This window comes from Carassius gibelio, chromosome A12, assembly GCF_023724105.1.
Source record: "Carassius gibelio isolate Cgi1373 ecotype wild population from Czech Republic chromosome A12, carGib1.2-hapl.c, whole genome shotgun sequence".
NCBI classification, from domain to species: Eukaryota; Metazoa; Chordata; class Actinopteri; order Cypriniformes; family Cyprinidae; genus Carassius; species Carassius gibelio.
The window spans coordinates 7,117,741-7,129,421 of record NC_068382.1 but is presented as its reverse complement, the minus strand read 5'-3'; the positions used below and the strand labels follow the sequence as shown (position 1 = coordinate 7,129,421).

At 35.4% G+C, this 11,681-nt stretch overlaps 1 protein-coding gene across 2 annotated transcripts; it reads left to right on the top strand.

Annotated features, from left to right (window-relative positions):
• Nucleotides 1-284: 284 nt before the first annotated feature.
• On the top strand, nt 285-10,998 carry asah2 (N-acylsphingosine amidohydrolase 2). 2 transcript variants are annotated; one of them, XM_052610929.1, is made up of 21 exons: nt 285-403; nt 1,523-1,661; nt 1,837-1,946; nt 2,206-2,349; nt 3,923-4,099; nt 4,232-4,359; nt 4,635-4,712; nt 4,811-4,931; nt 5,238-5,363; nt 5,869-5,955; nt 6,047-6,151; nt 6,896-6,977; nt 7,076-7,191; nt 7,274-7,368; nt 7,467-7,506; nt 8,940-9,038; nt 9,179-9,274; nt 9,364-9,516; nt 9,803-9,859; nt 9,957-10,045; nt 10,584-10,998. In XM_052610929.1, exons 2-21 carry the CDS (start codon nt 1,532-1,534, stop codon nt 10,774-10,776), a joined length of 2,226 nt encoding a protein of 741 aa, XP_052466889.1. In that variant the 5' UTR covers nt 285-403; nt 1,523-1,531; the 3' UTR covers nt 10,777-10,998. The 2 variants fall into 2 exon arrangements, with proteins under 2 accessions (XP_052466889.1, XP_052466890.1); XM_052610930.1 differs by having other exon boundaries at nt 1,840-1,946; nt 10,584-10,829.
• Nucleotides 10,999-11,681: the final 683 nt, after the last annotated feature.

Here is an 11,681-nt window from a genome sequence, read left to right as displayed (position 1 = left end):
ATGGATCCAATTTTATTTTTATTTTATTTATTTTGAAGAGAAACAGTATCTTTTTGTACTGTATGCATTACTACACATAGAAATGTATTAACTTTTGCATTTATTTTGTTACATTTATCATTAACTGAGAATGTTCTCTGCGGTTAAAATTTAACGTAAAATTAAAATGAATGTCTTGATATGGTCTGTGGTATCTCAAATGTTGTGCAACTTAATCTAATCTAATCTCCGAGTTTGGTTTCACACTGTCAACATGAAGTACGGCTATAAACAGAAGAAGGAATATTACCTTTGTCCTTGCGTTATATACACTAGAAGTGTGCACTTCTTCCACACTTGATTCACTTGTTTCTTCTGCACAAAACCTACACCTTTCATTGAGTTTGAGTCCAGAGTAACAAAGGTAAGTTCATTCACTACATATTATACAGATCAGGAATATGTTTCACCTGTTTGATATTATGTTATATCTGCTATATCAGTGTGGATGAATCAAGCAGAGTAAGCATGATGCTAATAATTTAATAAAACAGTATACAAGGGATCATAAAAAAATGCAGGATATTCATTGTACTGAATAAGGTGTTATACATGAAGATCAATACATAAAGTAAACAATAATTAATTTTACACAAATTAACTGGTTCAAATGTTTACATACTCTTGAATCTTGATGTGCAATAAAAAAAAAAAACATAGAAATCCATAGAAAAACACAAAATGTTCCTGCACAAAATTACCTGTACAACTTCTATTAAATTTATGGACATTTCCTTTAATCCTAAAACAAGACACAATGCACTGCAATGCGTAATTCAAAATACATGTAGAACATATTTGAATAATACAGAAAATTCATATTAACATACATTTGGCCATTTTTATGCATCTAAATGAGCATCATAAGTCAAAAATAATTATTTTATACAGCAAGGGAGCATTCAATTGATCAAAAGTGACCTCATATTACTGTAAACTACTTTTACTTTATGACTTTTTTTAAGTAAATATTATTCTTGTGAGCTTTGTTTTCATCAATGAATCCTTCAAATATTTATGACTGTTTCTACAAAAATAGTAATTGAAAAATATTAATAAGAAGAATAGCTAAGCACAAAATCAGCATATTATTAGGATTCCTGAAGGATCATGCGACTTTTATGATTCTGAAAATTCAGCTTTCCATCACAGGAATAAATCTAATTTTAGAATATATTAAAATAGAAAACAATTATTTTAAATGGTAAAATATTTCACAATATTACTATTTTAACTGTATGTTTGATCAAATATATCCAGCCTTGGTTAGACATCTCTCAAAAACAAAGTGTAGTTTTACCACATTTGGCAACATAGAAATCTGGATTTGTGTTTCATACTTTGCACACTTGCTCTTTGTTCTGTTTTTAAGTGTCAGTGTGTTCTCAATGCTCAGTGTTCTGAATGGTATAGTGTTTATATGTGTTTCTGTTTTGTATTACAAGCATGTGTGTGTGTGTGTGTGTGTGTGTGTGTGTTTCAGTGCAGGGTGATGGCGCGGAAGACTGCGTACTGTAAGCTCAACGGGCTGGAGATGTCGCTCATAGTCCTCTTCCTTTTGATGACAGTAGTCTCAGTGGGGCTAATAACAGTCCTGTCTCTCAGACTGGATTCAGAAAAACGTAATCACGTTTTAAAGCAATTCTGAACTGTACACATGGTTTAATTACAAGACAATTAGAGATCATAAACCAACTTATATTTTTCTTTAGGCATTCTAACACTTAGGGAGAAGTTTTGCTGGTTTTATTTTCACAAATGTAATATTAAGAGATATTTGTATTATTTGTGCACCAGAAGAAGTGACTCCAGAGGAACCGAGCCCATCAGTGAGTCCTCCAGAGAACCCTTATCTGATCGGTGTGGGTCGAGCAGACTGTACCGGGCCTGTGGCAGATCTGCCTATGGTCAGTTCAATTTCTCTCAATGGTTTTCTGTTCTGTTCATTTCTTAGACTCTGATCATTTGACTGTACTCTGAAACTATTGCCTGCTGTTCTGTGTGATTATCGGTGAGGCCTTAGTAGGAAGTTGTTATTCATCAGTTGTTAGAGGCTGATAATGTTTATGACATTGATCAGATGTGATGATAAAAGACAGATATCGATGTCAATGGCCTTTAAGATTCTTGTTAATCCTGATTTTGTTTTTTGTTTTCGTGGAAAAGATGGGTTACGCCAGTACTGGGCAGACAGCGAGAGGGCTCCACACACGTCTGTTCAGCAGAGCCTTCATCGTGGACGATGGAAGTAAAAGAGTGGTGTTCGTCACTGCAGACATCGGCATGGTCTCTCAGAGACTAAGGCTTGAGGTAGAACACGCACTATTTTTGGATTCTTCTTCTGTAGACATGGGAAAAGTTTACATAAAGCACTTCTTTCATAATAGCACTTGGGTCATTGAAAATGGTAATTATATATTTAAATTCTGCTGGAGGCATTCAGAATATGTGTGCTACCCAAATAAAATAATGACTAAAAGTAATGTTAAGTCTTTTAGAACCGGTTTCTCAAGACAGGTGGTGCATTAGACCAGGGGCTCATCTCCTGTTTCCAAAATGCATCACAAAGTGCTTGAAAAAGCTGTAAACTAATTCCACATTGCACAAGGTGCAAACAACCTTACGCCTGTTTCACACATACTCCGTCTGCAGTGCGTATGTGTTGCATATTTTTTTTTTATGCACCCATGTTAACAGATTCCAGCGTTCATGCAGTTGCGGTCCGTCAGTGCATTCCAGGAGCGTTGCGTCTGCAGCAGTGCAGTGAACGTTCACGTACCGAGTAGCAGACTGCAAACGCGTCCTGTGTGAAAGCACAATGAGTATGAGTCCGTGCTGCTTCTGCACCACAAACGTACCGCACACGGACTGCATACGCACTGCAGACGGAGTATGTGTGAAACAGGCGTGCGTCTTGTCGAGGCTTCCATTGGGAAGCTTCTTTAAATGTTTTTTTTTTTAAATTCCTGAAGCATCTTAGCTGCATCCGTGTCAGCACGTCACGTTTGATGTGGTAATTTGACAGTAGGCATACACACAGGTTTAAAGACTCATTCTCACCCCCTAAAGATTCGTCTAGGTATACATCCGCGCTAAAATATAAAGGTGAAAGTCATCATAGCTCGCGTAGTATAGACCCAGCTTGATAAGAGTATCCCGTTAATGCAGCACGTTAACGCCAATAACAGCCCACCATTAATATATATACAATACTAGAAATGTTTAATAAATAATACTACATTGTTATTAAAAACTCTTTGTTAATTCTTTAAGTAGTTTGGCACTTTTTTTTTTTGTATTCCTGAGAATAATAATGATATCCCCGTTTAAAAAAGCTTTTCAAAATAAATAAGTTATTATTGTAATTATAATTTTTTATTATTGTTACACCACTTTTTGGAATGATTTAATAAAAATTTTAGTACAGATCTGTATAAACTGTAGAACAAATATATATATATATATATATATATGTATATATATATATATATATATATATATATATATATATATATATATATATAATTATAAACTAAAATGTAATTAATACAAGGATCATGTTTCAAACTAGATTTTCTCCATATGGTCTAGCATGTCTTGTGACTATGTTTACATACCAATAATTGACTATGTTTACATACCAATAATGTGTTTATTTCCAATAATCAGAGTACAGACAGTAATGTTCACATGCCTGTTTATTATATGCAACTTTAAAATCAGTATGCACCACAAATTTTACTATTATGATTTTTACAATTATAAACTTAATCGCATCAATTTGATCGTATCGTGTTTGCATGAGGTAAAGTTTAATCTCAATATTGAAACTCATAATAATCTCATTAGAATTGCATTACATCATTGTCCCAAACCATTTTAGGTTCTTCAAGAGCTGAAGGCGAAATATGGAGACCTGTACAGACAGGACAATGTGGTCATGAGTGGCACACACACACATGCAGGTGTGGGTGGATATTTCCAGTACACCCTCTTTATGATCACCAGTAAAGGTTATATTAAACCATCAATACAAGCCATCGTCAGTGGAATAGTCAAGGTATGCTTTACTGGCCAACTCTCACTTGAAATGCATTTCTGATATGTTAACATATAAATGTGTACCATTTGGATTAGTTCATGTAAATGCCTTCCGCATGTCACTGATAATGCTTTCTATTCTCTGTATCAGAGCATTGATATAGCTCACAGGAATTTGAGACCTGGACGCATTTTCATAAATAAAGGACAACTAGCTGACAGCAACTTGAACAGAAGCCCACATTCATACATGAACAACCCCGAGGAGGAGAGAAACAGGTTTGTTTGTTTGCTGATGAGCTCATATTGATCCAGCTGTATTTTAAAGGAACTCAAATCCCACCAGTATCAGAAATCAGCTTTGATCATTAAAGGGATTGTACACTCAAAAATAAAATATTGTCATTATTTACTCACCCTCATGCTTCTTTCTTCTGTGGAACACAGTAGTATATTTTGGAAGAATGTCTGTAACATTCAAACGATTTCAGGTCCGGACTTCCATCATAAGAATGATTATCAAAGGTACATTTCTGACTCTGTTTCCAACCCAGATATGAATTCAACACAGACAAGCAGATTGTCATCATGAAATTCACAGATCTGGACGGGGATGGTATCGGCTTGCTCAGGTACAAAACACCTTTTACTTAAAAAATAATAAAACTTTAAGTTTCAGTGCAAACAGAGTAAGATCTTAGGGATTTATTGGCCATGTATCTGCCCTCAGCTGGTTTGCCGTACATCCCGTCAGTATGAATAACACCAATCGCATGGTGAGCTCGGATAACCTCGGCTACGCCTCCTACGCCTTCGAGCAAGAGAAAAACATTGGCTTTCTACCCGGTGAGGTAAAAGGTCAACCTTTTAATTACAGCCTTTCCCTCTGAGCCTCATCTTCAAGGTTAATTAATTGTCTTTATTAGTTGTAAACGTTCAATAAATCAATAGTTCCCCTGAGAAAGCTCTGAACACGGAGGAAGTTTATTGAAGGTGGTTAATTAATGTTGTTATTATGCAAGATTTTTGCCCTTTAAATTAAACAGAAGATAACATTTCTGTTGCTTATGTCTGCAGTTATTTTTAATAGGCTTTTTGCTCTGATATAGTATGAAAAGCTCAGCAGTAATGCAAGCAGATTGTCTGTTTACCTCCAGGGCCCTTTTGTAGCCGGCTTTTCCTCCAGTAATCTTGGAGATTCATCTCCCAACATTCGCGGCCCTGTCTGTGTGAACACCGGCGAGAAGTGTGACTACCTTAACAGCTCTTGTCCCATCGGTGGAGTGAGTTCTTTATCAACAATCATGTGCACCATTTAGAATCACTATAATTTTTTTTTTTTTTTTTTTTTTTTTTTTTTTTTACATTTGTCACACTCCACTGATTCAAATCTTCTTGAGTGTGATTGTTGAATTTGCAATCCAGTAAATTTCTATTTTCTGTCATTCAATTAAAAACCCAATGTCCAAAATATTTAAGATATCTTTTTGTTATATTTTTATATTATTTTTCTTAATATCTATATTATATAAAGGTCAATCTTTTCAACAAAAAAAAAAAAAAAAAAAAAAAAAAAAAAAATATATATATATATATATATATATATATATATATATATATATATATATATATATATATATAATCTTGTTATAGACATGCATATACACACATTTTAATATTTATACTTTAATTCATATTTTTTATTGAATATTTTCATTGAGTTTTTTATGTCAAATTAAATATTTGCAGACACTTGGAAATGTTTATTCTCCATTTGCCTTTCAACAGAAAAAAGCATGCATAGCTTTTGGACCGGGTGAGGACATGTTTGAAAGCACCAGAATCATAGGAGAGAATATGTCTAAAAAAGCAAAGGTTGGTCTCATTTGTCATATTGCTTGATCCTGATGTGTATCAGTGATTTTGGTGCGAGTGCATTACTTCACGTAGTCAATTTGTTTTGCAGGAGTTGTACAGCAGTGCAAAGCAGGAGCTGCATGGGCCTGTTTACGGCGCTCATCAGTGGGTCAATATGACTGATGAGACCGTCCCACTGAACTCCACTCATACTGTGAGTACAGGGTTCCTGTGCATGAAATACGGCTAATGAGATCAAGAACATGCACTAACAGAGTAAAGTGCATTTTATTTGTATACCACTTTTTAAAATACACATCTTTGCAATAATAATTATTTTCAATTTGTGTGTGTGTGTATGTGTGGAAATTGTAAAAATGTAAAATGTAAGTTATTCCTATAATGTCAAAGCTGAATTTTCAGCAGCCCACTACTCCAGTGTTTAGTGTTACACAATCCTTAAAAAAAATCATTCAATTTGCATTGTTTTAAAGAAAACATGGTCATGCATTTAGACAGTTATATGTGCAAGCATGAAACTACAGTAACATGACTTATGAGACACTTACCAACCTTGACTGTGCCAAATTATGTTTCATATTATGTCTTGTTTATGACAACTCAATGAATAAAACATAAAGATCTGCAAAGTGATGTTAACAGTAAACAAACTTGACTCACAGGAATCATGTACGTTAAGTATATAAAGAAGTAGTCCTCAAAAGGACAGTTTTACAGATAAAATAACACATGTTGCTTTAACACATTTGCATATGTACTTTAACATAAAATACAATCCTCATTTTAACCCTCTAAAACATCCAAATTGTAAGTGCATCACCAAAACAGGATTTTCTGCAGTTGTTGTCTGAACATCACAGATGCTGTTTGTAGAACTTAACATGGACCAGAAAATTCCTCATTTTGATGTTTGTGCTGACGCGGTTTCTGTCATCAGGGACGGACGTGTAAACCTGCTCTGGGCCACAGTTTTGCTGCTGGTACAACTGATGGAGGAGGAGAATTCAACTTCACACAAGGTAAGGTTTCATGTCACACGCTTGGTAAGCACTTCGCCAATTCTTACGGTTACATAATTTGACAGATTATTTATGGTTATGCTTTTTCTTGTGACCAGGGGATACCGATGGAGATCCTTTCTGGGATGGAATTAGAGATGCAATTTTGGGACCCCCTTCCAACGAGACTACGGCTTGTCATCAGCCTAAACCAATCCTCTTCAGCACTGGGGAGGTATGAGGACAATAATTCATAATTCCTGCCGGGCTGTTTTATTTGTTTTGAAATAATAACAGAGATAGTTGTTTCTGTGCAGATGGATTCGCCCCTCCCATGGCATCCAGCCATCGTGGACGTTCAGATCATCACTATCGGCTCTTTAGCCATAGTTGCAGTCCCAGGAGAATTTACGTAAGTTCTGTTAATTGGTATAGGAAAGTCTTAAATAGTAAACAGTGGCTCCGTAACCAGCCAATGTTGTTTACCCCAAATTGTCTTCTGTGATCTAGTACCATGTCAGGAAGAAGGATACGAGAGGCAGTCAAAAAGGTGAGACTTGCACATTCACTACTGGTAAAAAGTAGTGAGTTTTGTCAATTATTATTGGTGCTCAGTTATTTTTGCTGCGTAATGTTTTTGTGGAAACTTGGTAAGCAGCAGTCCTGCGTTAGGTTGGGAGTGGGGGCTGTTTTAAATTAGTTTAATTATTTTTTAACCAATAGACGTTTCTCTGTAAAAACAGGATGTTTTTCTTTTTCCTCTCGCAACCTATTACGTGGTGTCCCTCAAGGCTATGTCTTAGCTACTGTTCTTCTCCCTCTGGGTTCCATCTTCTGGAAACATAATGTCTCATCTCACTGTTATGCTGATGATAAGCAAATCTATATGCCTGTGTCTAGGAAAAATAAGAGTGGTCTAGGTAATCTAACAGCATGTCTTGAGGATATGAACACTTGGCTTGCCAAGAACTTTGTTTTTTTGAACTCAGACAAAACAGAAGTCATTGTTTTTGACCCTTCAGAATCCAGGCCAAGAAATCACCTTGACCTTGAATCTTTAAATCAATTAATTTCTCCCCAAGTATGAAATCTGGGTGTGATGATAGATATTTGCCTCAAATTCGACAAGCAGATCGGCGCGGTCATTTGAAGGTCAACACCTTTTCTATCTTCGTTCTCTATCGAAAATCAAATCCTTTCTTCCTAAGCGTTCCTTGGAGATTGCTATCCATGCTTTCATTACATCTCACCTGGATTATTGCAATTCCCTCTGTTTTGGTATATTAATGTCCCAAACGGCATGCTTACAAGTCAAAATGCTGCGGCGAGTTTCCTGAAGGGAAGGAGGAAATTTGATCATGCTTACCCCCCTTCTGAGATCTCTTCACTGGCTTCCGATTAATTTTAGAATTGAGTTTAACATTTTATTACTGCTGTATAAGTCATTACATACTGTACATCATTACATTTACGTTTTCTTGTAGATAACTTTTTAAATGTTCTCTGTACATAAATTTAACTTGAAAATGTTATAAAGTTTTTCTCAGAAAAAATTTTGTAATTCTAAATGTAATTCTTATTCTAAACCCAGCAGTCTACATATAGGGATAATTCACCCAAAAGTGAAAACTCTGTTAATACAAATATAATCATTTAATTTGTTTAAAGCTATGACTTGCTTTAGAAGATTCCATTTTAAGTTGAATAAACATATTTTGACACAAATATCCATATGTTTATGCATTTAACAGACACTTTTATCCAAAGCAACTTACAGTGCATTCAGGCTAACTTATTTTAAATTATTATTATTACCTAACCTGTATTCCCCTGGGAATCGAACCCACAACCTTTTGCACTGCTATTGCAGTGCTTTACCACTGAGCCACAGGAACACTGTATGCTGTGTGTATGTGTCTGTATGTTTAGGAGGAATAGACAGAGGTGCATTGACTTCACAATCATTTCTAATTATTTCCATAGGAGTTGGAAGTAAAAGAGTCTTTCGCTAATGCAGAGGTGGTTGTTGCTGGTCTGTGCAACATTTACACCCACTACATCACAACATACGAAGAGTACCAGGTATGTACTGTATGCCTCAGTTTTAATAATGAACCATCGACATTTACCAGAACATACTGTAATATAGTCATGGCATTTACATGGTGCTCCAGCGTACATCAGTGATCCATATGTATCTGTTTTTTCCTCTATCCTCACAGATCCAGCGATATGAGGGCGGATCCACTATTTATGGGCCTCACAGTCTCTCGGCTTACATCCAGCGTTACAGAGGACTGGCCAGAGCTATAGCTCACGTAATGATCCACTGCCTCACAGTCATTTTGGACTTTTTGATGAACTGAAATGGCTTACTAGATCGCATAAATGAATCAATTTTTCACAGGAAACAATTGGAGATCTGCCTAAGGGTCCTGAACCCCCGTTCTTCGATGAAGACAAACTTTTTAATCAAGTGAAGGACCCAGTTGCAGATGTAGCTCAAAATGGCACAACATTTGGTGATGTCTTACAGCAAGTTGGCCCCGTCTATAAAGTGGTAGGTCAATAATTCGGAGGTACAGACAGTACAGTAAAGGTGCAGTCACATTTACAATTGCTTGGTGTAATTTTGTGGACAAAATCAATAATTTTTTAGAGTTTTCCCCTTGTAGATTTAGCTCTTGTTCAAGTTGCACATGTGAATTTGATGCACTAAACTGGTTTGAATGTGACTTCTACGCTTCTTCTTTGCCCATGAAAAATGTGACTGCATATGAACACTGTCCTAGTGAAAGCTTACTATTATAAATTGACAAGCTTTATGTGATTTATTTATTCTAAAGGGAGAAATTGCATCTGTCACATTTGTTGCTGGAAACCCAAGACACTCTGGAGATATTGTGAGTTCTTTAGTAGCAGTAACTGTACAGTAATCTCTTGCAAAACATACTCTGTTATGTATGAGATATAACTAATCTGTTTTGATTATGATATCAGAGAGACAAGACATTTGTCACAGTGGAGAGGTTTCATAACGATACCAATTCATGGGAAATAGTTCACACAGATGCATCGTGGGAAACAAGGTAACGTGTTTTCTACAGACACTACAGTACATGCTGCAAAAAGATGCATTTTTTAATGTTTTTTAGTTGTTATCATATTAGTTTGTATCATTGTATAGTTTTGCTTTGAGGTTGAGTTAATAAAGCTATCTTAAAGCTGTTGGTATCTTTCAAGGTCTATCCCAGATAAGGCAAACGCTGAGGGAAGGTCTTATCAATTATTATATAGGCAATTCAGTCTTCAGGACGAAATCCATGTGTGATCCCTAAAGGAATTCTAGATTAGACAGTCTGTAAATTCATGTTGACATAATGTGTTAAGGCAAAACACAGTCAGCAGATCTGGAACTGATAAAAGGGCATCAGAGTTTTTAATTGAATGTTAATTTATTTGTTATTAGTTTTCAAAATTCTGTTCAAAATTCTGTGAGCATTGAGGCTGAGTTTTCAAACTGGGATAACAACAAATAAATAAATAATTGTCTACAACATTTTAATTGTAATATTAATAATTAAAAATACATATATATGATAATATGGACTAATTTTGTGTATTCAGGTTTCACTGGATTAAAGGATTATTTGGCCCGAGTCAGTCAAAAGTTGAGTGGCACATCCCGCTCACGGCACAGACAGGAACCTACCGGATTCAACACTTTGGACACTACAAGCAACTGACGGATAGCACCGCCACACCATACGTGGGCACGTCTGATGCTTTTAAAGTCACCAAAAGCTTTTACTACTATTGATCAGTGTATCACTGAGAGAGTACATTAGACACATATAAGCCATCAATCTGTAACTTAATGTTGTTGTTCTTTACACTGAATGTGAATCTTTCATACAGCAAGAGCACTAAAATGTCAATATTGATTTTGAAGGTGAAGTAATTGTTTTGTGAAGTATAAAAATATCTTTAAAACTGTTGTAGAAGCTCTTGATGTCTTAAGAATTTATTTAATAAAAATGTTTCATTTAAATTGGTGTCCTACTAATTATGCACTAAGCCTATTCATCTTGTAAAAGTAGCAAGCACCTTGCAAATAGAAGAACAAAAAATCCTCAAAAGTTTGAGAAATCACCAGTGTCAGTTTAAAGTAGTAAAACCTCAGTTTTAATTTTAATTATATAATAATAATAATAATAATAATAATAATTAAAATACATAGAAATAATGTTTTAGTAGTTTCCACAAAAAAGTTTCCATTACATGTGGTGCTGGTCAGCCCCTCTATGTATTTCGCCAGGTTGAAAAGATTTGAACCACGGTTTTCAATAAATGTTGATGAGATGTAGATATACGCTAGTACAGGGGTTCTCAACCTTTTGAAACTCATGGCCCACCAATGACTGTTTAAAAACTTGCCGAGGACCACCTTTGCAAATATGATGATGAACACAGAATAACAGAAAATTCAAAAAGTACCATGATGTACTATGCTGTTATTTATGCCACTGTAGCATCCTAGGTCAAGTCAGCTATATAGACTATTAAAACTGTCCTTGTGTAAAAAAGACTTGACATGTTTACTCAGTTATCATTTATTCCTGTAACAATGACAGGGCAAGTCAGACCAGTGACTGGGTCAGACACACAAGGGGGAACACTCTTTTAACAAATTAATGAACAATACTTCCCCACATCCAGGCTAAC

What these genes read in the sequence shown, in the direction of transcription:
- asah2 (XM_052610929.1), top strand. Translation starts at nt 1,532, where the DNA reads ATGGCGCGGAAGACTGCGTACTGTAAGCTCAACGGGCTGGAGATGTCG. An exon ending in GATGGTATCGGCTTGCTCAG is followed by an intron (nt 4,713 to 4,810) that starts GTACAAAACACC and finishes ATCTGCCCTCAG; the next exon opens with CTGGTTTGCCGTACATCCCG. An exon ending in TTGGCCCCGTCTATAAAGTG is followed by an intron (nt 9,517 to 9,802) that starts GTAGGTCAATAA and finishes TTTATTCTAAAG; the next exon opens with GGAGAAATTGCATCTGTCAC.